Source organism: Saimiri boliviensis, chromosome 14, assembly GCF_048565385.1.
Source record: "Saimiri boliviensis isolate mSaiBol1 chromosome 14, mSaiBol1.pri, whole genome shotgun sequence".
Classification (NCBI taxonomy): Eukaryota; Metazoa; Chordata; class Mammalia; order Primates; family Cebidae; genus Saimiri; species Saimiri boliviensis.
This window is the reverse complement of record NC_133462.1, coordinates 35,699,969-35,722,760: the sequence shown is the minus strand read 5'-3', so window position 1 is coordinate 35,722,760 and position 22,792 is coordinate 35,699,969. Positions and strand designations below refer to the sequence as shown.

The following is a 22,792-nucleotide window of genomic DNA, read 5'->3' as shown; positions in this document are numbered from 1 at the left end:
TTTTATCCAATTACACCGCGGGTACTAAGCGTGAAGGCGCCAATGAGGCCTTTGGCTACTACGGCAGGGGCGGAACTAAAATGCCGGCCACACCCCTCTCTGTGACTCCTTTAGCCTTTGAGCTTTTTAATGCGATGGTGTCCCCGCGGGATCAAATTTCAGCGTCACAGCTGAGGCCTGGCTTCGCGGTCCCTGATGGGAGATCATGAACAGGTGGAATGTGGTAGGTGGGCGTCTATAGCCCGGAGGGTGGAAAATTCACAATCCAGGGGGCGGGGCCAGGTTGATGACCCCGCCCCTTCTCCTAAATTAGTTTCCCTAGAGGGACGCGGAAGCAAAACCGGGGTGGGCGGGGAGAGAGGAGACACGATTGGGGACCTGAGCTGGTTCTCAAATGCCTCTCCTTTTCGCCTCCAAGCCTCCCAGGCTTCCTACGGTCCCTAAATCACAGGTTCTCAGCGTGACATTTCAGAGCAAACACAGATTCCCATTACTGTATACCACGCACTGGCATGGATTAATTCATTTAATCACAACAGCCCAGTAAGGTGGATATTATGACATCCTTTTATTATTATTATTATTATTTTTCTTTTGAGACGGAGTTTCCCTCTTGTTACCCAGGCTGGAGTGCAATGGCGCGATCTCGGCTCACCGCGACCTCCGCCTCCTGGGTTCAGGCAATTCTTCTGCCTCAGCCTCCTGAGTAGCTGGGATTACAGGCACGCGCCACCATGCCCAGCTAATTTTTTGTATTTTTAGTAGAGACGGGGTTTCACCATGTTGACCAGGTTGGTCTCGATCTCTCAACCTTGTGATCCACCTGTCTCGGCCTCCCAAAGTGCTGGGATTACAGGCTTGAGCCACCGCGCCCGCCCCTTTTTTTTTTTTTTTTTTTTTTTTTTTTGAGATGGAGTCTCGCTCTGTCGCCAGGCTGTCGTGCAGTGGTACGATCTTGGCTCACTGCAACCTCTGCCTCCTGGGTTCAAGCGATTCTCCTGCTTCAGCCTCCCGAATAGCTGGGACTACAGGCATCGCCAACATGCCCAGAGAATTTTTGTATTTTTAGTAGAGATGGGGTTTCACCATGTTGGCCAAGATGGTCTCGATCTCTTGACTTCGTGATCTGCCTGCCTCAGCCTCCCAAAGTGCTGGGATTACAGGCATGAGTCACTGCGCCGGGCCCCAGCATCCCGTTTTTTTTGTTGTTGTTGTTGTTTTTTTGAGACGGAGTTTCGCTCTTGTTACCCAGGCTGGAGTGCAATGGCGCGATCTCGGCTCACCGCGACCTCTGCCTCCTGGGTTCAGACAATTCTTCTGCCTCAGCCTCCTGAGTAGCTGGGACTACAGGCACGTGCCATCATGCCCAGCTAATTTTTTTATATTTTTAGGAGAGACGGGGTTTCACCATGTTGACCAGGATGGTCTCGAGCTCTTGACCTCGTGATCCACCCGCCTCGGCCTCCCAAAGTGCTGGGATTACAGGCGTGAGCCACCGTGCCCAGCTTACTTCCCGTTTTTATAGTTGCGGACGCTGAGGCATGGAGAGGTTCAGGAAAGCCACCAGCATTACACAGCGGGAAGGGACAGAGCTAGGATTTGAACCCAGGCCATCTAGCTGGAGAGTTTCCCTGCTTAACCATTATGTTCAGCTGCCCCTGGAAGTGAGGACCTCCCTGAGGCAGTGACTCTTGAAGGGGCAGCTTAGGACATTTCAGGCAGAAGAAAAATGTGTACATCACAGGGTGGGTGTGAAGATCCAGTGAGTGCTTAGGGATGCCCAGCACTCAATTAGGTGCTCAGAAAATAGAAGCCTAAAAAAGGATTAAGGAAGATTTTACTGAAGATATGCTGAGTAGTTTTTGTTTGTTCGTTTGTTTGAGACAGAGTTTCGCTCTTGTTGCCCAGGCTTGAGGCAATGGCGTGATCTCGGTTCACTGCAACCTCTGCCTCCTGTGTTCAAGTGATTTTCCTGCCTCTGCCTCCCAAATAGCTGGGATTACAGGCGTGTGCCATCACGCCTGGTTAATTTAGTGCTTTAAGTAGAGATGGGGTTTGACCATGTTGGTCAGGCTGATCTCAAACTCCTGACCTCAGGCGATCCTCCCACCCCGACCTCCCAAAGTGTTGGGATTACAGGCGTGAGCCACCGCACCTGGCCTGAGGCCTGATATTTTACTTTGGGGTCTTCTGGGTCCTTCTTGCTGCCCTGCCCAAACCTTGGGGCTGGGATCATCTTTATTTTATTTTTTATTTTTTGGAGAACAAGTCTCGCCCTCTGTTGCTCAGGCTAAAGTACAGTGGTATAATCTCGGCTCACTGCAACCTCTGCCTCCTAGGTTCAAGCAGTTTTCCTGCCTCAGCCGCCCAAGTAGCTGGGATTACAGGCACCCACCAGAAAGCCTGGCTAATTTTTGTATTTTTAGTAGAAACAGGGTTTCATCATGTTGGCCAGGCTGGTGTCGAACTCCTGACCTCAAATGATCCTCCCGCCTTAGCCTCATAAAGTGCTGGGATTACAGGTGTGAGCCATTGTGCCTGGCCATACCTGACTTTGGGACCATGTTTCATTCAGCTTTGGCTTCTACCATAACAGAGAAGCCTTGAGTTTCGGGCTGAGATATCTCTGGAATGTCAGGAAGGGTCTGGGGGCAGCGGGGACATGGGGATTTATCTCAAAGCAGCCACTGCTTCCCTACTCACAGCGACCCTCTTTTGGCTGGCCTACCCCGGGACCCTGACTACTCTGTGTCCTGCCTCTACTCAACTTCCTCACCCTCCAGCGTGCGTTTGCCTGCTAACACAAAGTGTGAGAAGTACTGGGGTTCATGGCGGAGGGGGCTGCTGTAGGGCTGGGATGCTGGGAGGGGCTGGGAATGCAAGGAGTGCTCGGCACTGTCCCTCAAGGAAGCCCTCACTCCTAGGCTCTTCCTTGGACAAGGCTCTGGAGTGTACAGCTCACTGGTCCAGGACCCCACAGCGGGAGACCTTGGGACGCCCTGCTTCTGGGGACATAGTGAGGAGTGTAGACTGGATGCCAGTGGTGGGCTCGGGGCCTCCACCACATGGGGCTCCCCCCTTCCCCAACCCAGACCTGAAGAAGGAGTGCCGTAATGACCAGGACGTTTTGAAGAGGCATCACAACATAACTAAGGTCACCCCCACCCAAGAAACCCCTTCAATGCAAAAAAACCACTGCAATCTACCACTGTGGGGCTTAGGGAAGGGGCTGTAAGGCAGAGGGACTCCCATGAACATGCCCACTGTGGGTGTTTTTAACACCTAGAACAGCGTCTAGCACTCAGCAGGCCCTCACTAAGCAAGTCTTAAATGAAGGGATGATGGAATGAATGGAAGCAAAGAGTGTGGTTGCGTGTCTTCCATGGGGATTTGGCTGTGAGCGTCTCTCAGCCATACGAGTGCATTTCTGAACATGTGTAGCCCAAGGGGGAGGTGCATGAATATGCCTGGAGTGCAGCTTTGCCTGCACTTGTGGTTTGGGACACCCAGAACTGAGGAGATCCAACTCTTGTCCAGCCCTCCAAACTGGGTTGGGGTGAACAAGGAGGCAGCTCAGGGGCAAATTTCTACTCCCCTCTTGTTTCTCTTCCTTAGAAGCCCTTGGAGACCAGCTCTTCCAAAGTCAAAGGTAAGAAAGCTCCTTCCCAATGAGACTGTATGGGGAAGACCTGCTGGTTCTTAGCTCTACCCTCTGCCCCAGCAACAGCTGACCCTCTGCCAAGGTCACCCATTCACTCCTGCCCAAGGCTCACTGGGCCTCTGTTCTAAATCTTACCCCCTGTCCCTACTGCTACTCGAAGCCTCTGCTGACCTCTGCCCTGCCCTTGCCCCAGACCCCACCCCTCCCAGTGCTGGCTCACCACCCTCTCCTCTGCCCACAGCCAAAACCATTGTGATGATTCCTGACTCCCAGAAGCTCCTGCGATGTGAACTTGAGTCACTCAAGAGCCAGCTACAGGCCCAGACCAAGGTGAACCACCTTGGCCCTGTTGCCAGCAACCTCTGTTTCTCCTTGCCCTCCCCTCCTTCCTGTCACCCCAAGGTTGACCTCTTTCCCCAGGCTTTCGAGTTCCTGAACCACTCAGTGACCATGCTGGAGAAGGAGAGCTGCTTGCAACAAATCAAGATTCAGCAGCTTGAAGGTTAGGACTGGCCAGAGATCAAGGTCAGGCAAGGCCAGGTGTGGTGGCTCACACCTGTAATCCCAGCACTTTGGGAGGCCGAGGCGGGTGGATCACGAGGTCAGGAGTTCAAGACCAGCCTGGCCAATATGGTGAAGCCCCATCTCTACTAAAAATACAAAAAAATTAGCTGGGCACGGTGGTGCGCTCCTGTAATCCCATCTACTCAGGAGGCCGAGGCAGGAGAATTGCCTGAACCCAGGAGGCGGAGGTTGCAGTGAACTGAGATTGTGCCACTGCACTCCAGCCTGGGTTACCAAACTCTGTCTCAAAAGAAAAAAAAAAAAAAGCCAGCATTTTGGGAGGCTGAAGAGGGTGGATCACTGGAGGTCAGGTGTTCGAGACCAACCTGGGCACAACATGGTGAAACCCCATTTCTACTCAAAAAAAAAAAAAAAAAAAACAGGCTCGGAGGCTCATGCCTGTAATCTCAGCACATTGGGAGGCCAAAGCAGGTGGATCACCTGAGGTCAGGAGATTGAGACCAGCCTGACCAATATGACGAAACCCCATCTCTACTAAAAATACAAATATTAGCTGGGGCATAGTGGTGTGCGCCTATAGTCCCAACTACTCAGGAGGTTGAGAAAGGAGAATTGCTTGAACCTAGGAGGCAGAAGTTGCAGTGAGCCAAGATCACACTACTGCACTCCAGCCTGGACAACAAAGTGAGACTCTGTCTCAAAAAAAAAAAAAAAAAATCAGGCTGGAAGCTGGTCCTGTTGGGATCAGCTGGGCCAGGCCAGGGTGAGAGAAATTGGGAGATTCTTGGGAGAGTCTGGGTTCTGGGTCAAGATTAGGACAAGCTAGGTTCAGGGTAGGATCAGGGCTCAGGCAAGGTCCCATACTCTCTGCAGAGGTGCTGAGTCCCACAGGCCGCCAGGGAGAGAAGGAGGGGCACAAGCCGGGACCCTCTTTGGAGCAGGGCCAGCAGGAGCTTTATGGGGCCCTGGCCCAAGGCCTGCAGGGGCTGGAGAAGACCCTTCGTGACAGTGAGGAGGTGCAGCATGCCCGCACCACTCGCTGCCTGCAGCTGCTGGCCCAGGAGATCCATGACAGGTGGGTGACGGTGGGAGGGCAAGCGGGAGTCCCCGGGAGGGAAGGGAGGTCAGGAGCTGGGAACCGAGGCAGGATCAGGGAAATGGCAGAGGCCTGGGTGAGGAAGACTGGGGGATGATGGAAAGCCGGAGGGACAACAAGCGAGAATGTGGCCTGGTGCAGTGACTCATGGCTGTAATCCCAGCACTTTGGAAGGCCAAGATGGGCGGGTCACCTGAGACCAGCCTGGCCAACATGGTGAAAGCCCATCTCTACTAAAAATACAAAAATTAGTCGGGTATGGGGGCCGGTGCCTGTAATCCCAGCTACTGGGGAAGCTGAGGCAGGAGAACCACTGGAACCCGGGAGGCAGAGGTTGCAGTGAGCCGAGATCGCACCATTGCACTCCATCCTGGGTGGCAGAGTGAGACTATGCCTCAAAAAAATAAATAAATAAATAAAAGAGGAGAGGATGAGAGGCTCAGGGGAGAAAGGTGGCTGGTGGGGGTTGGGGAATGGGAGACTGAGAGGCCAGAAGGCAGGGAAGATAGAAAGCTGGAGGTGGGATGGAAAAGGGGGCCAGGGGTTCAGAAAGCGGGGTGGCAGGGAAGGCTGAGAGGGCAGGAAGCTGGGGGTGTAGAAAGCCGGGGGACAGGAGGTGGGGAGGCGGAGGCCAGGTGATAGGAGGCTGGGTGCGTTGGGAGAAGCTGAAAGAATGGGAGGCTGGGGATCAGAAGGAAAGGATGGGGATGAGGGTAGGGGGTTGTAGAAAGAGGGGGAAATGGACAGGGAGGTGTGGGGAGGGGACAGACTTGGGGGGATGGGCGGTCAGGGGTCAGGCAGCGAGTGTAGGTCTAGGCTGCACTGTCCCCTCAGCAAAAAGTTCCTGTGGGAGGAGCTGGAACTGGTTCGGGAAGAGGTGACCTGCATCTATCAGAAGCTCCGTGAGTGCCTGGAGCCACAGCCAGGGGCAGAGCGGGGGGGGGGGGGTCCTTCTTTAGCCCCTGTCCCCTTGAGCCCCCTCCCTCCACAGAGGCCCAAGAGGATGAGATCTCAGAGAACCTGGTGAACATTCAGAAAATGCAGAAAACGCAGGTGAAATGCCGTAAAGTGAGTGGATGGGGAGCCTGGGGAGGAATGGGAGAGGGAGGGATGGGGATTTTGGTCAGCCTCCGCCATCAGATTGAAGACTGGGTTCAAATCCGAGCTCTGCCCCTCACTGCTGTGTTACTGTCGGCAAGTCACTCAACCTCTCTGAGCCTCAGTTTCCTCATCTGTATAATGGGTGTAATAATAACTCATCCTGGCTGATGCCTGTAATGCCAGGACTTTGGGAGACCAAGGTGGGCAGATCACCTGAGGTCAGGAGTTCGAGACCAGCCTGGCCAACATGGTGAAACCCCGTCTCTACTAAAAATACAAAAATTAGCCAGGTGTGGTGGCGGGCACATGTAATCCCAGCTACTCAGGAACCTGAGGCTGGAGAATTGCTTGAACCCGGGAGGCGGAGGTTGCGGTGAGCAAAGATTGCCCCATTGCACTCCAGCCTGGGTGACAAGAGCGAAACTCCGTATCAAAAAAACCCTCATCCTGTTGAGCACGGTGGCTCATGCCTGTTATCTCAGCACTTGGGAGGCTGAGGTAGGTGGACGGCTAGAGCCCAGGAGTTCAAGACCAGCCTGGGCAACATGGTGAAACCCTGTCTCTACAAACAAACAAACAAACAAACAAACAAACAAACAACCACTAGCTGGGTGTGTTGGCATGTGCCTGTAGACCCAGCTACTCAGAAGGCTGAGATGGGGGGATCACGTGAGGCTGAGAGGTTGAGGCTGCAGTGAGCCCTGACAGCATCACTACACTCCAGCCTGGGTGACAGAGTGAGACCCTGTCTCAAAAAACAAACAATAACAACAACAAACACTCATCCCTACCTGATCAGGTGTCTGTGCTAGCTGAGTATTAAGCACTTGAATGCAGCCTGGCATATAATAAGTCCTGTGTAACAGTCACCTTTTACTATCGTCACTATTATTATGATTGCTATTGTCTCATCCCTCCCCACCTCAGATCCTGACCAAGATGAAGCAGCAGGGTTATGAGACATCTGCCTGGCCGGAAACTGAGGAGATACCACAGGGAGCCAATGGCTGCTGGAAGGATGACCTTCAGAAGGAACTGAGTGACATATGGTGATGCCCAGCCCTCAGTCTGACCCCTGACCCTCATGTGAACTCCTTTCCCAAACGGGATCTGGCAGTGACTTCCAGAACCTGGAGCCCACCTGAGTCCAGAGCTCCCTCACCCCCTAGGACTCAGCCCCACCACAGCACCCAACCTTAGTCCTCCTGCTGTCCACTCCTTGAGCAGTCTGGAGTCTCCCAGGACCCCCGGCTCCTCATCTTCCTGCAGGTCTGCTGTGCACGTGCTGCAGAACTCCATCGACGGCCTCACCATGTCTTTGGGGGCTCGTTCCAAGGCCTCAAGCCCCAGGGGTGAGGGAAGCTGAGAATTGTCCAGGGGTGGGAGGTCATTGTCTAGCTTCACTTGGGGGAGCTATGTTCAGAGAGCCTACTTGGGAGTGACATCCATCTCTTGGGTGTTATTCTGTTGTCACATTAAGTAATATTCTGGGGTCACATTAAGAAGTCACTGGAGTTTTCATCCAGGAGTCATTCATGGTCACATTCAGTGTCACTTGGATCTTTTTTTTTTTTTTTTTTTTTTTGAGACAGAGTCTCACTCTGTCACCCAGGCTGGAGTACAGTGGCACGATCTTGGCTCACTGCAACCTCTGCCTCCCAGGTTCAAATGATTCTCCTGCCTCGGCCTCCCGAATAGCTGGGACTACAGGCGTGTACCAGCACACCCAGCTAATTTTTTTGTATTTTTAATAGAGACGTGGTTTCACCCTGTTAGCCAGGATAGTGTCGATCTCCTGACCTCGTGATCTGCCCGCCTTGGCCTCCCAAAGTGCTGGGATTACAGGTGTGAGCCACCATGCCTGGCCCTGTCACTTGGATCTTATATGAGTCCATGGGGACCCCATGCAGTGGCTCATGCCTATAATCCTAATATATTGGGAGGCTGAGGTGCGAGGATTGCTTGAGTGCAGGAGTTTGAGACCAGCCTGAGAAACACAGTGAGACCCCATCTCTACAAAAAATTTAAAAATTAACGGGGTGATGGTGCACGCCTGCAGTCTTAGCTACTCAGGAGGCTGAGGCAGGAGGATCTCTTGAGCCAGGGAGGTTGAGGCTGCAGTGAGCCATGATAGTTCCACTGCACTCCATCCTGGGCAACAGAGTGAGACCTCATCTCACACACAAAAAAAGGTGTCAGTCGGGTGAAATTCAAGGGTCATTGAAGTCATAATTTGGTGTCACATTGAATCACATTCAAGGGACTTGGGGGTCGTGGTTTAAGGATCAGTGAGTTATACTATGAAGGGACACAGGGCATATATTTGGAGGTTACTTGAGGGTCCTATTCAGGGTACCTGTCCCTCCTGCAGGCCACAAGGGGCACCGGTACCTGAGCCATCTACTCCCCTCCTGGGACTCTGACTCTGACTCTGACCAGGACCTCTCTCAGCCACCTTTCAGCAAGAGTCGTCGTTCCTTCCCACATGGTGCAGATGATTTCCACCCCCCACTCACCCACCCATTCCCCTCCTGACCGGCCCTGGACTCCCAGTCTAGACCCTTGGGACAGGCCCAGATCCCGATCTGGACATTCGGTCCCTGTCCTGCAGCCCCAGAGTCCCCCGGACCTGGTCAGGCCCTGACCCACTCTCTCTCTCCACAGCTTGAGCAGCCGGGACTGCTCTCCCTGAAGACCCCTCCAGAGAGAAAATAAACTAGCCGAGACCCTCTTCTCGCCCTGGACTGTTAGTCCTGCTGCTTCCTGTGCTAGGAATCCCCCTGCCCTCCCAATTTACTCTTCGGTGTTGAGGGGGAGGCGTGTAGAGACCCGAGAGGTCTTTTGGGATGTGTGGGCTTGGAATCAGGGGACATGGTGAAGCCAGATTTAATACATGACAAGGCAAGGAGTCATTCTGTCCAGATACGAGCGACCAAACAGACTTCCATGCCGGCCATAGAGCCTTCCTTTCTGGGGGGCCCTGGTGAATGGGGAAACTGAGGCTCAGAGAGCAAGGGGCACGGACATGCTCTGAAGCCCCTCCCTCCTATTACCCTTGGAGCCCTCCCCAACCCCAGGGTCTTCCCTCTTTACATCCATTCTTGGTTCCTTCCCGCAATTGATGCTAACACGCCCCGCCCCCAAGAGCACGGAGGCCCCGCCCCACCCCGCTAATAAGGCCCCGCCCTACGGGGGGCTATGCAAAGGAGGCGCCCGGAGGCCCCGCCCCTCCCTCCGCCTCGGAGTCTGCGCGGCGCTGCCCGGCCCGGCCGACCGCAGCTCGGTCTCGGCGCCTGCCAGCCGGGCCGGCCGTCTGTCCGTCTCGCCGCGCCGGGGCCATCTAGGTGGAGCGGGGTCTCAGGCGACTGCGGTCTCGACGCGGTGAGGAGAGGGACTAGGGGCGCCCCTCATCCCCTCTGGTGGGCTTCCCACCCCCGGCGTTGTTCCGCGGTTCCTGAGGGTCTGGTGCCTCCGGGTCCAACGCGGGGAGGGGTGGGGGAGGGGAGGCGGCGGGGGTGCGGGGGAGGGGACGGAGCTGGGGGAGGAGACCCTGGGCGGAGGAGCCCAGCGCCCGTGGTGAGGGTGGCCGTGGGTAACTGTGATTGTGTGGTTGTCATTGTGTGTCTGTGTGTGGTTGTGTAACTGACATCGTGTGGCTGCACGACTGGGATTGTGCGGCTTCGGGAGGTCCGCGGGTGTGTGTCACTGTCATTGTGCTGCTGTCGTTGTGGGTGTCACTCGGATTGTGTGTGTGTGTGGCTGTGCTGTGGCTGCCATTGGCCCCCCGTGTGGCTGCTGTCTCTGTGTGTGACTGTCTTGGCGTCTGTGTGGTTGTGTGCAATGACAGTAAAACTGTCATTGTGTGGCTACTGCTGTGTGCTTATTCTGATGGTGTGTGTGTGTGTGTGTGTGTGTGTGTGGCTGTGGTTGTGCGCCGTGCGCCTTTCTTGTGTGGCGTTTTGAGTCTGTGCCATGGTCCGTGGAAGTGGCCATGTGGCTGTGGTTGTGGATGGTACCGTGTCTCTCCCCTATGACTGTCGGTGTGAATAAGAGACTGTTAGTGTGTGTGTGGCTGTTACTGAGTGCCTTGTAATTGGGGGTGTGACGCTCTGATGGGTTCTGTGACCCCCATTGTGTGCAGTGACTTTTTCTTTGCTGTGACTCTTTAAGTGTGTTGCAGGCCTGTGTGTCCCTGACTGTGGCGGGGTGAGGGCTTGTGTGGGACTGTGATGTGTGTAGGGTCTCCTGATGTGTTTCTCTTTGTTTGGCCCGGGGTGGGGGGTGGGGACTTGTTTGATCTGTTTGGGTGTCTTTGACAGGCTGTGTGCCCACTGTGTGTGAGTATGCAGTGACGTTTGTTGTGTGTTGGACACCTGTCTGAACGAGCGGCCCCCTCTTGTTCACTGCAAAGTGGCGTCCAGCACATTGCCTGGAAGTCGGCTAGTGCCCAGTCTTTACTGTGGGATGGATGAACGCTGTGCTGTGTGTTGGGGGTGGGGGTGGGGGTAGGATGGCTGGGTTGTGCTTCCTAGGGGTGCCAGCATGGGTGACTCTGGGTTTCTAGGACTTCTGGCGACCATCACCCCATATCACACTACAGAATGAGCGTCGTGGTTGGGGCGCTGGACCCAGAGTGCCTACCCTCACCTGCCTGGGCCTCAGTTTCCACATCTGCACAATGGGGGTGACCAGCCCTGCCCTGCTGGCCACCAGGAGCAGCTGTGAGTCTGCGGGTGTGGATGCAGCCTGGGGGAAGCCATAGGGCGCTTTCACAGGTGAGACGGGGCTGGAAGAATGGGTGTACGCAGGTGTGACTGTGTTGAGCCCTGAAGCGATGGGGACTGGGGGTAGCCTTGGGGGAGGGAAGAGGAGAACTGGGAGGCAGACCGGCTGGGAAGAGGGGGAAGGAGGGAGAAGCAGTTGGCAGAGAAGGAGGGCTTGGCTATCAGCCCAATCAGACACCAACACCACAGCCCATGGTGACAGAGAGAGGAGCCCCTGTGGAGCCATGGAGGAAAGGACTCAGGGAAAGGGCCTGGCAGGGATGGGGGCCCCTTGGGAAAGAGGATGGGGTTCCCTAAAAACTAGTGGGGACTCTTTTTTTTTTTTTTTTTTTTTTGAGAGACAGAGTTTCACTCTGTTGCCCAGGCTGGAGTGCAGTGGCACAATCTTGGCTCACTGCAACCTCTGCTTCCTGTGCTCAAGTGATTCTCCTGCCTCAGCCTCCCAAGGAGCTTCAATTACAGTTGCCTGCCGCCAAGCCCAGCTAATTTTTTATTTTTAGTAGAGAGGGGGTTTCACCATGTTGGCCAGGCTGGTCTTAAACTCCTGACCTCAGGTAATCCACCCGCCTGGGCCTCCCAAAGTGCTGGGATTACAGGCGTGAGCCATTGTACCTGGCCTTGGGGGCCCTTCTAAATGCCATGTGGGAGGGGTTCCCATGAGGCTGGAGAGTCTCTTCTCAAGGACCATCTCCTAAAAGGCACTGGCTCAGAGTCTCCGTTGTCAGCTGTAGAGGAAGGGGACCCTTATAGAATCTCCAGAATCTCAGGGAGTGGTTTCAGGGGAGGTGGTGTCCCCAATAGGGTTGGGACCAACAGGGTGGGGCCTGGATTGCAGAGGCATGGCCAGAAGGCTCAAGGGGTGGAGTCAGGGCTTCCTCTGGACCCATCGTCAGGAGCAGGGGTGTGGCCAAAGGACTCCGGGATGGAGCCAGAGTCCCAGTGACCTGAGCCTTCCCCTAGGCACAGCCCTGGGACTCCCACTGCCTCCTCACTCTGCAGGCCTGGCCTTCACCATGGCGGGAGGGAGACCACATCTGAAGAGGAGTTTCTCCATCATCCCCTGCTTTGTCTTCGTGGAGGTGAGGACTTCCATTTCTCTCCCAGAGAGGGCGTGCCTATCTCTGTCTCTCTGTCCGACCTCCGTCTTCCTATCTGTACCCACTTTCCGTCTCTGGGATCTCCCTTGCTGCCCCCTTTCTCTTGAGAAGTGGTCATGAGCCTGGATTCAGAAGTGCCACTCCCCAGGGTCCAATTCCCCTCTGCCCTATCGACACTGCAGGCTGCTGGACACCGCAGGTACCCTCCTGAGCCTCAGTTTCCTCATTCATAAAATGGGCATCACCAGCATCCCATCTCCTAGGGCTTTTTTTTTTTTTCCCTGAGATAGGCTCTCACTCTGTCACCCGGGCTGGGGTGCACTGGCATAATCTCGGCTTACTGCAACCTCTGCCTCCCAAGTTCAAGCAATTCTCCCACCTTAGCCTCCTGAGTAGCTGAGACTATAGGTGTGCACCACCACGCCTGGCTAATTTTGTATTTTTTGGTAGAGATGGGATTTCAACATGTTTGCCAGGATGGTCTAGAACTCCTGGCCTCAAGTGATCCTCCCACCTCAGCCTCCCAAAGTGCTGGGATTACAGGTGTGAGCCACCGCACTCGGCCTCCTAGGGCTATTGCAAAGGTAAAATGTATTAATTCGTGGACAAGGTTTGGTATGACCCCCCTGCCCACAGTTAGGGTTAGACCTGTGGTAGCTGCTCGTACTCCTGCTAACCTCTGATTTCTTTCCTTGTGGGAGAGTCTCTCCACCACCTGCTGTCTGTCTGTCTCTCATCTGAGCCTTGGCCCTATTCTCTCTCCCCATGCCCATCTCTTCTCTCCCTCTCTACAATTCCCTTCCCTTCTTTCCCTTCTCTCTTCTCTTGCTTTTTTTCTCCTTTTCTCCCCTCCTTCCCTCACTTCCCTTTCTCTCTCTCTGTTTCTTCCTTTCTTTTGAGACAGAGTCTCACTCTTTTGTCCAGGCTGGAGTGCAGTGGCATGATCTCACTGCAACCTCTGCCTCCGGGGTTCAAGTGATTCTCCTGCCTCAGCCTCCCGAGTAGCTGGGATTACAGGCATCTACCACCATGCCTGGCTAATTGTTGTATCTTTAGTAGAAACAGGGTTTTGCTATATTGGCCAGGCTGGTCTCAAACTCCTGACCTCAGGTGATCCACCTGCCTCGATCTCCCAAAGTCCTGGGATTATAGGTGTGAGCCACCTATTTATTTTCTTTCTTTCTGTCTTTCTTCATTCCTTTTTCTTTCTTTTTTCTGAGACAGCGTCCCCCTCTGGCACCCAGGCTGGAGTGCAGTGGTGCCATCATGGCTCACTGCAGCCTTAACCTTCTGGGCTGAAGCAGTCTTCCTTCCTCAGCCTCTCAACTAGTTGGGACTACAGATGTGCAGAGATGAGGTCATGCTATGTTGCCCAGGCTGATCTCAAACTCCTGAGCTCAAACGATCCTCCCGCCTCAGCCTCCCAAAGGGCTGGGATTATAGGCACGAGCCGCTGCACATGGCCTCTCTCTGTTTCTGCCTCCTCCTCTTTCTGTTTCTCCTAAGCCCTGACCATTCTCTCACCTCCTTTCCCCAACTCTTTCAGTCTCTCTCCCCCTTGTCTCCATCTCTCTCCGTCTTCCACCTTCTGTCTCTAACCCAGGTCTCTCCATCTTCGTATCTCTGCCTCTGTGGCCTCACCCCTGACTCTCTCTCTTCTCTCTCCACCGCCTCTCCCTGCCCTGGCTCGGTGGCAGTCGGTGCTGCTGGGCATTGTGATCCTGCTTGCTTACCGCCTGGAGTTCACGGACACCTTCCCCGTGCACACCCAGGGATTCTTCTGCTATGACAGTACCTATGCCAAGCCCTACCCAGGGCCTGAGGCTGCCAGCCGAGTGCCTCCTGCTCTCATCTACGCACTGGTCACTGCCGGGCCCACCCTCACGGTGAGACAGTGACCTCCTAGGAGGCAGGTGGGCCAGGTGAGGGTGGGTGAGGGGATGGGCTGGAAGGCCAGAAGACTCCACTTTGATCTTGCCCACAGATCCTGCTGGGGGAGCTGGCACATGCCTATTTCCCCACACCACCTTCAGCGGTCCCAGTCATGGGAGAGAGCACCATCGTGTCCGGGGCCTGCTGCCGTTTCAGCCCCCCACTTCGGAGGCTGGTCCGCTTCCTGGGTGAGAGACACAGCCTGGGGTCAGCCCCATGGTAATGGTGGGAGGTGGGTATAGAAGCAAAGAGTTGTGGGCCTGACAGTCATAATTCCAGGCCAGGTGCAGTGGCTCATGCCTGTAATCTCAGCACTTTGCGAGACCAAAGCAGGTGATCACCTGAGGTCAGGAGTTCAAGACTAACCTGGCCAACATGGTGAAATCCTATCTCTAATAAAAACACAAAAAATTAGCTGCACATGGTGGCAGGCGCCTGTAATCCTTGAACCTGGGAGGTGGAAGTTGCAGTGAGCCAAGATCGTGCCATTGTACTTTAACCTGGGCAACAGGAGCGAAACTCTACCTCAAAAAAAAAAAAAAAAAAAAGAAAGAAAAAGAAAAAAAGAAAAAATTCCAGGGAAAAGCTGGGCATGGGGGCACATATGTGTAGTCCCAGCTACTTGGGAGGCTGAGGTGCAGACTCAGCTGCTTGGGAGTCCCAGTTACTTGGGAGACTGAGCAAGACCCCAACTCTTAAAAAAAAAGGAATTCCAGGGGGGAAGGAAGAGGACCTAGAATTGCCGTGATGGAGATGTCAGGAAGCCATGAGGGACTAGGCTCAGGCCAGATGTAACGGAGGTTCTAGGGACATGGATGGGGGTGGGGCCCAACCCAACCATCATGGCAACTGTGGAAGAGGGTTCCAAAATGCCACAAGGAGAGTCTCAGGCACAAAAGAGAGACACAGGCACAGGACAAACACCCTCGGGCCCCTGGGTAGGGAGATGAGACTCTGACTGCTTTAAATGGGGTCCCAAACACAAGTGGTGGCTGTGGGAAAGGGGGAGGGGCAGAGCTGACCTATAATTGTGGTCCCAGGGGCAGAGGGTGGGAGACCCAGCTCTAACTTCTCATTGGCCCCAGGAGGAGAGTGATGAACTCAGTAGTACCCAGTTTAGGGGCAGGGAGGAAGAGGCCCAGATATGCCATTAGGGTTTTCCCTGGCCGTCCCGGGCATGGGCTGGATCCTGATGTAATGGTGTTGGCGGGGAGGTCCAAGCCCAGGTATAATGGGGCTCCAAGGGAAGACCCGCCCCTGACGTATGTGGAATCATAGAAAGACAGGGGCCAGATAATGAGGGTACCTGGGGGAAGGAGGCCTCAGAGTGCCTTCCTGGGGGTCCTAAAGGAAGGGGGACGTTGGCCAGCTACGGGGTCCCAAGTGTGCTTTCATGGCAGTTACAGGAAAAGGGAGATAAGAGGTCCAATGGAACCAGTGGGGGCATCAGGGCCCGGCGCATAAACTCTTCCACTATCCCACACCAGGGGTCTACTCCTTCGGCCTGTTCACCACAACCATCTTCGCCAACGCTGGGCAGGTGGTGACCGGCAACCCCACGCCACACTTCCTGTCCGTGTGCCGCCCCAACTACACGGCCCTGGGCTGCCTGCCACCTTCGCCGGATCGCCCGGGTCCCGACCGCTTTGTCACTGACCAGGGTGCCTGCGCTGGCAGCCCCAGCCTCGTGGCCGCTGCTCGCCGCGCCTTCCCCTGCAAGGACGCGGCCCTCTGCGCCTACGCGGTCACCTACACGGCGGTGAGCCTTGGGAGCTTCGGGGTCAGAAATGGGGGTGCGGGCTGGACGGTGACCGGGAGCCAGGAAGCCCCCAGGGCTGGAGCCTGTGTTCCTGCACGCCCCCTGGCGGGAGCCGACCTGTTGAAAACTCTCGCTCCTCCTCCTCCCAGATCTTAGCCAGGCCCCCAGCCAGTCTATTGACTCCACCCCTTGCTCTCTGGTCCCTCCTCCTGAGCCGATAATGCGCTCCTGAGGGAGGCTGTTGGCTCCACCCTATGGGATCGAGACACTGTCCCTAATGTGCAAGACTCGGAACTCCTAGAGCCTAGCCAGACCCCCAGGATGCTACAGGCGCTAGATATATTAGCTGGGAGACTAGGTGGATGGGACAGCCCCCTGGAGTCCTTGCCCCTCTCCTGGGGGCCTTGTTCCTGCCCCTTGTAGCTCTGGCCACGCTCCTTGCTCTTGACTCCTCTGGGATTTCTAACTCTGTCCGCTGCTTTTTCCTGGTCACATGACCTGTTGCTTCATCTGGCATCCGGGTTTATGCTCCAACCCTGTTAGCGGTCCCCTGGGGGTCAGGGGCTCCACCTCCTAGAGCTCCTGTACCTGCCCCCTTAGCCCTGACTCCACCTTCTGGTTCTGTGGCTACGCTCTAACCTGGCAAGCGTCTGTTCCCATCTGTGACTCCGGACCAGGGTCACCTAGGCCCCAGACCTTGTTCTCTGCCCTTGGGAGCTCTGGCCACACCTTCTAGCCCTGCAGGCTACATCCTCAGTCCCTGACTCCCGTCTTTAACATTTTGGTCACGCTTCTGGAAAAGCCCACTGAGGGCCCATGACTCCATCCCTGGAGCCCCTGGCCACACTCTCCAGCCCCACAACGCTCTGACCATGAACCCTAGCTCAGAAAGTTGCCTCCTCTTGGGTTCGGCGACTTGCCTCTGCTTGTCCCCTGACCAGTCCGGCTCCCCGCAGATGTACGTGACCCTCGTGTTCCGCGTGAAGGGCTCCCGACTGGTCAAACCCTCGCTCTGCCTGGCCCTGCTGTGCCCGGCCTTCCTGGTGGGCGTGGTCCGTGTGGCCGAGTACCGAAACCACTGGTCTGACGTGCTGGCTGGCTTCCTGACAGGGGCGGCCATCGCCACCTTTTTGGTGAGTCCCCTCCCCAACCTTCCCAGCATAAAAGACCCTCATCCGCTGGGCGCGGTGGCTCACCCCTGTAATCCCAGCACTTTGGGAGGCTGAGGCGGGTAGATCACAAGGTCAGGAGTTCTAGACCAGCCTGGCCAACATGGTGAAACCCTGTCTACTAAAAATACAAAAATTAGCTGGGCGCGGTGGCTTGTGCCTGTAATCCCAGCTACTCGGGAGGCTGAGGCAGGAGAATCAATCGCTTGAACTTGGGAGGCAGAGGCTGCAGTGAGCCGAGACTGCACCACTGCACTGCAGCCTGGACAACAGAGTGAGACTCTGTCTCAAAAAAAAAAAAAAAAAAAAAAAGACCTTCATCAGTTATCTAACCCAAGAGTCAGGAAGACATGATGGAGAAGGGCGTGGATTCTATGTGACCTTGGGCCAGTCCCTTATCCTGACCCTTCCTGGATATTCTCATCTGTGAAATGAGATACCAAGATCAAGGCCTTGAATGCAACTTTTAAGAGGGTGCCCAAACACGTAGAAATCAAGATTAATAATATTTTAACAGAACATTTTTTTTTTTTGAGATGGAGTTTCGCTCTTGTTACCCAGGCTGGAGTGCAATGGCGCGATCTCGGCTCACTGCAACCTCCGCCTCCTGGGTTCAGGCAATTCTCCTGCCTCAGCCTCCTGAGTAGCTGGAATTACAGGCACGTGCCACCATGCCCAGCTGATTTTTTGTATTTTTAGTAGAGATGGGGTTTCACCATGTTGACCAGGATGGTCTCGATCTCTTGACCTAGTGATCAACCCTCTTCGGCCTCCCAAATTGCTGGGATTACAGGCTTGAGCCACCGTGCCCCGCTCTTTAACAAAACATTTTTAAAATTCAAAGTTAATACAAAACTATCACAATACAGAATACAAAACTATCACAATACAGAATACAAAACTATCACTATACAGAATACAAACATTCTAAATAAAGACGAATCAAAGCTTATGCCGGTAATCCCAGCACTCTGGGAGGCCAAGGTGGGTGGATCCCTTGAGGCCAGGAGTTCAAGACCAGCTTGGTCAACATGGTAAAACCCCATCTCTACTAAAAATACAAAAACTAGCTGGGCATGGTGGTGCACGCCTGTAGTCCCAGCTGCTTGAAAGGCTGAGGCAGAAGAATTGCTTGAACCTGTCAGGGGGAGGTTGCAGTAAGCCAAGATCGTGCCACTTCACTCCAGCCTGGGTGAAAGAGTGAGACTCTGTCTCAAAAAAAAAAAAAAAAAAAAAAAAGCCAGGCATCATGGGGCACACCTGTAGTCCCAGCTACTTGGGAGGCAGAGGCAGGAGAATCACTTGAACACGGGAGGTGGAGGTTGCAGTGAGCTGAGATCATGCCATTGTACTCTAGCCTTGGTGACAAAGTGAGACTTTGTCTCCAAAAAGAAAAGAAAGAAAGAAATGAAATCCTGTCCCCGCACAACTTGGTCTTACTTGCTTTACCCTAGTCTGGGCTCTGTGGGATAAATAATAATTGCACCGACTTCATAGTAAAGTGGAATTGCCGGGTGCGGTAGCTCACGCCTGTAATCCCAGCACTTTGGGAGGCCGAGGCGGGTGGATCACGAGGTCAAAAGATCGAGACCATCCTGGTCAACATGGTGAAACCCCATCTCTACTAAAAATACAAAAAATCAGCTGGGCATGGTGGCATGTGCCTGTAATCCCAGCTACTCAGGAGGCTGAGGTAGGAGAATTGCCTGAACCCAGGAGGCGGAGTTTGTGGTGAGCCAGAGATCATTGCACTCCAGCCTGGGTAACAAGAGCGAAACTCTAGTCTCAAAAAAAAAAAAAAAAAGTGGAATGAGCAGTGCCTGACATATACTATGCATTAGCTGTTTTTGAAAATCTGAGCCTCAGTTTCCATATCTGGAAAGTGGGGATCGTATTTACATAGCTCCGATGTGACTGGCCCCAGGCCTCAACACACTCCTCTCCCTCTGTTCCAGGTCACCTGCGTTGTGCACAACTTTCAGAGCCGGCCACCCTCTGGCAGAAGGCTCTCTCCCTGGGAGGACCTGGGCCAAGCCCCCACCATGGACAGCCCCCTCGAAAAGTTAAGTGTGGCCCAGGTAAGGGGGGCCGGGGACTGCTCCCGGCTGGAGAGGGTGGTGGGTGGAGGAGGCCCAAGGAGGCAGGAAGGGAGTCAGGCAAGAGGTGGGGGGGTCTCAGAACCATGAGGAAGTGGAGGGATCGCCCATCTCTGTGGAAATGGTCCTGGAGGAACAGCCTCAAAGAATGAAAGGGTGCACCCCTGTCTTCTTCCCAAGGGGACACGGTTAATCATGGGAACCGTGGTTGTCTTTTCCATGGGGCTCTTGACCTGATGAGCTCCTTGTGACTGTGGCCGGTAGGGCCCAGGGGGCCACTAGCCCCTTCCCTCTGTCTCTTTGTCTCAGGAACCCGAGGTCTGCAGGCCGCATTCGACACCGGCACGGCTCACCCCATCCAGTGAGTATAGGGGAAGTGGGGGGATAAACAGGAGGACCTCCAGGTGGGCAGCCACTGTGACAGAGGTCTCACCTATGATTTTATGCCGCCTCCCAAGTTTTCTGATCCCCTGATCTCTGACTTCTGATCACTAGAGTCGCAGAACTGCGCCCGCCGTGGCCACCTGATCCCCAGCTGTGTGTCCTCCAGGGCCCCAGCCATGTGTTCGTCGCCCCGTGTGCCCCGCCCTCGTCTGAGGTCTGAGCCGACGCCCTTGCCCCTGCCCCTACCCCTGCCAGCGCCCACCCCCAGCCAGGGACCCTCGCCTTCCTCCCCTGGACCTGGGGGGCCAGGCGGGGGTGGTGGACGTGGCCGGAAGCTGCTGCTGCCCACGCCCCTGCTGCGGGACCTGTATACCCTGAGTGGACTCTATCCCTCCCCGTTTCACCGGGACAACTTCAGCCCTTACCTGTTTGCCAGCCGTGACCACCTGCTGTGAGGCCCAATCACCACCCAGAATCTGCCCGGTCCCTTCTTTCCTGCCACGAGTGTGTGTGGGTGTGCCACGTGAGTGCCAAAGTCCCCTGCCCCCCAAGCCAGCCAGACTCGGACATTAGAAGATGACTGGAAGGACATTTGGGAGATAACTGCCTCTCTGGCCCTCTGGGACATCCCGATGGGGCAGAAATGCAGGGTGGGCCCTTGCCCCTACTATTGCCCTTTTAAGGGCCAAAGCCTGACCCCATTGGCCATTGCCCGGCTAATGAGAACCCCTGGTACTCAGAATTTCAACCAAAAGGAGTTGGCTCCAGCCAGTGGGAGCCTTCCCCTCATTTCTTAGAATCCTTCTGCAAGAGGGCAACTCCAGCCAGTGTTCATCGACCTGAACAGCGAATAGGAGCCCTTGGTTTCCGGAATTTCTAGAGTGGGTGGGCATGATTCCAGTCAATGGGGGACCGCCCGTGTCTAAGCATGTGCAAAGGAGAGGAGGGAGATGAGGTCATTGTTTGTCACTGAGTCTTCTCTCAGAATCAGCGAGCCCAGCTGTAGGGTGGGGGGCAGGTTCCCCCATGGCAGGGTCCTTGGGGTACCCCTTCTCCTCTTAGCCCCTCCCCTGTGTGCAGCCTTTCCACCTCTCACCCAGTCCCTCCTAATCCCCTACTTAAGTAGGGCTTGCCCCACTTCAGAGGTTTTGGGGTTCAGGGTGCTGTGTCTCCCCTTGCCCGTGCCCAGGTCATCCCAAACCCTTCTGTTATTTATTAGGGCTGTGGGAAGGGTTTTTTCTTTTTTTCTTGGAACCTGCCCCTGTTCTTCATACTGTCCCCCATGCCTCAGCCTCATTACAGATGTGCCATCATGGGGGGCATGGGTGGAGCAGAGGGGCTCCCTCACCCTGGGCAGGCAAAGGCAGTGGGTAGAGGAGGCACTGCCCCCCTTTCCTGCCCTTCCTCCTCTTTAATAAAGACCTGTTTGTAACAGAAGTTTGGCCACCTGCCTTCCTCCCCCGGGTGGGGGAGGGTGCGGAGGACTTTCATCGTGGGTCTAGATGTCTGTGGAGCTGGGTGTGGGTGTATTGCTGCAGTGTATCTAAGGACGATTGTGGAGAGGCAGTATGGTTTCATGGGGCTCCAAACTTGGGCTGAAATCCTGGCTCAGCATTCTGGGCTCTGTGGCCTCAGGAAAGTTCATTCACCTCTCTGTGCCCTTGCTTCTTCATCTGTCAAAGGCAAACAGTCGCTCAAGCCACCAAGGCACACAAACCTACGTCAGGAGCTGTTTTTCTCAGGCCAGGGCACAGAGGGCACAGGGAATGGGGGGAGGGGACCTGGGGGTCGTGAGAGGGATGGGGGATGCTGAGGGGCACTAAGAACCTCCAAGCCAAGGGCCAGGTGTGGTGGCTCACCCCTGTAATTCCAGCACTTGGGAGGCTGAGGCGGGCGGATCACGAGGTCAGGAGTTTGAGACCAGCCGGGCCAATGTAGTGAAATGAAACCCCATTTCTACTAAGAATGTAAAAATTAGCTGGGCGTGGTGGTGCACGCCTGTCATCCTAGCTACTCAGGAGGCTGAGGCAGGAGAATTTCTTGAACCCCGGAGGCAGATTGCAGTGAGCCAAGATCAGGCCACTGTACTGCCTGGGCAACAGAGTGAGACTCTGTCTCAAAAAAAAAAAAAAGAACCTCCAAGCTGAACACCTGACTGCGTGAACGAAAGCAGGGGTGCTGAGTATGAGATTACGCCAAGACCCATTCCCCCCTGAGAACTCAGCAGATACCGGTAATGTTCCAAGGGTCAGAGAGCCACAGGACCCCTCCCACAATCATGGCTCTGAGGGGGCTTCAGACAGGGCATTTGGGACCCAGAGTCACCCAGGAAAAGGGAGTCTGTTTCCCTTCTCACTAATTAACCCATTCATTCATTCCACAAACACTATGGAATCCCCACTGTGTGCCAGATGGTCTTAGTCTTTTCCAGCTGCCATAACAAAAAGCCATGGACAGGATGGCTTAGAAACAACAGTTCTGGAGGCTGGGAAGTCCAAGACCAAGGCCCCAGCAGATTCTGTGGCCAGTGAGGGCCTGCTTTCTCATAGACGCACTCTAGTCTCAGATGGCAGAAGCTGAAGGAGCTCTCTGGGGCCTCTTCTACAAGAACACTAATCTCATTCAAGAGGACTCCACCCGTGACCTAATCACCTTTAAAAGGCCCCACCTCCTATGACTGTGGGTTAGGATTTCAACATATGAATGGGAACAGGGCACAAAGGTTCAGACCAAAGCATAGGTGCTGTTTAGTTAGGCACAGGGTGGGGGTTGTGGAGGTGGGAGTTTACAGCAGCAAATAGAACAGACAGAAACCTCTGCTGACATGGATGTGAGCATTCTAATATTAAGACAATAAACAAGGTCGCCACACCTGTAACCCCAATGCTTTGGGAAGCCAAGGCTGGAGGACTGCTTAAGCTTAGGAGTTGGAGAACAACCTGGGAAACATAGTGAGACCCCCATCTGTATAATGTGACAACTGTGGGATAGGACATAGTTTGCAATTTTTTTTAAGAGATAGGGAGAGTCTTGCTCTGTTGCTCAGGCTGAGCAATGGTGGAGTGCAGCAGCACAGTCATAGCTCACTGCAGTGCAGCCTTAAACGTTTGTGATCCAGCAGTCCAGCGATCCTCCCAAGTAGCTGGGACTACAGACACACACCACCATGCCTGCTAGTTTTTAAAAAA

General features: G+C 54.7%; 2 protein-coding genes across 6 annotated transcripts; both read left to right on the top strand.

Moving 5' to 3' along the window:
- Window positions 1-98: 98 nt before the first annotated feature.
- CCDC159 (coiled-coil domain containing 159) lies at window positions 99-9,558 on the top strand. 3 transcript variants are annotated; one of them, XM_074384611.1, is made up of 13 exons: window positions 99-223; window positions 2,706-2,807; window positions 2,925-3,154; window positions 3,616-3,649; window positions 3,903-3,991; window positions 4,082-4,163; window positions 5,060-5,261; window positions 6,117-6,184; window positions 6,274-6,350; window positions 7,311-7,432; window positions 7,653-7,735; window positions 8,755-8,871; window positions 9,048-9,558. In XM_074384611.1, exons 1-13 carry the CDS (start codon window positions 196-198, stop codon window positions 9,050-9,052), a joined length of 1,239 nt encoding a protein of 412 aa, XP_074240712.1. In that variant the 5' UTR covers window positions 99-195; the 3' UTR covers window positions 9,053-9,558. The 3 variants fall into 3 exon arrangements, with proteins under 3 accessions (XP_074240712.1, XP_074240710.1, XP_074240711.1); XM_074384609.1 differs by having other exon boundaries at window positions 99-213; window positions 2,706-2,809; window positions 8,755-9,558; XM_074384610.1 differs by having other exon boundaries at window positions 2,706-2,809; window positions 8,755-9,558.
- Window positions 9,559-11,069: 1,511 nt separating this feature from the next.
- PLPPR2 (phospholipid phosphatase related 2) lies at window positions 11,070-21,041 on the top strand. Of its 3 annotated transcripts, none has more exons than XM_039465868.2 (9): window positions 11,070-11,158; window positions 12,167-12,246; window positions 13,962-14,150; window positions 14,249-14,384; window positions 15,684-15,955; window positions 16,912-17,088; window positions 19,080-19,202; window positions 19,530-19,581; window positions 19,716-21,041. In XM_039465868.2, the coding sequence occupies exons 2-9, from the start codon at window positions 12,181-12,183 to the stop codon at window positions 20,057-20,059; spliced, it is 1,359 nt and encodes a 452-aa protein (XP_039321802.1). In that variant the 5' UTR covers window positions 11,070-11,158; window positions 12,167-12,180; the 3' UTR covers window positions 20,060-21,041. The 3 variants fall into 3 exon arrangements, with proteins under 3 accessions (XP_039321802.1, XP_039321803.1, XP_074240709.1); XM_039465869.2 differs by having other exon boundaries at window positions 19,080-19,186; window positions 19,716-19,835; XM_074384608.1 differs by lacking the exon at window positions 11,070-11,158 and having other exon boundaries at window positions 12,154-12,246.
- The last annotated feature ends 1,751 nt before the right edge of the window (window positions 21,042-22,792 follow it).

What these genes read in the sequence shown, in the direction of transcription:
- CCDC159 (XM_074384609.1), top strand. An exon ending in CTGCATCTATCAGAAGCTCC is followed by an intron (nt 6,185 to 6,273) that starts GTGAGTGCCTGG and finishes CTCCCTCCACAG; the next exon opens with AGGCCCAAGAGGATGAGATC. An exon ending in CAAGGCCTCAAGCCCCAGGG is followed by an intron (nt 7,736 to 8,754) that starts GTGAGGGAAGCT and finishes TCCCTCCTGCAG; the next exon opens with GCCACAAGGGGCACCGGTAC.
- PLPPR2 (XM_039465868.2), top strand. Translation starts at nt 12,181, where the DNA reads ATGGCGGGAGGGAGACCACATCTGAAGAGGAGTTTCTCCATCATCCCC. An exon ending in GAGGCTGGTCCGCTTCCTGG is followed by an intron (nt 14,385 to 15,683) that starts GTGAGAGACACA and finishes ATCCCACACCAG; the next exon opens with GGGTCTACTCCTTCGGCCTG. An exon ending in AAAAGTTAAGTGTGGCCCAG is followed by an intron (nt 19,203 to 19,529) that starts GTAAGGGGGGCC and finishes TCTTTGTCTCAG; the next exon opens with GAACCCGAGGTCTGCAGGCC.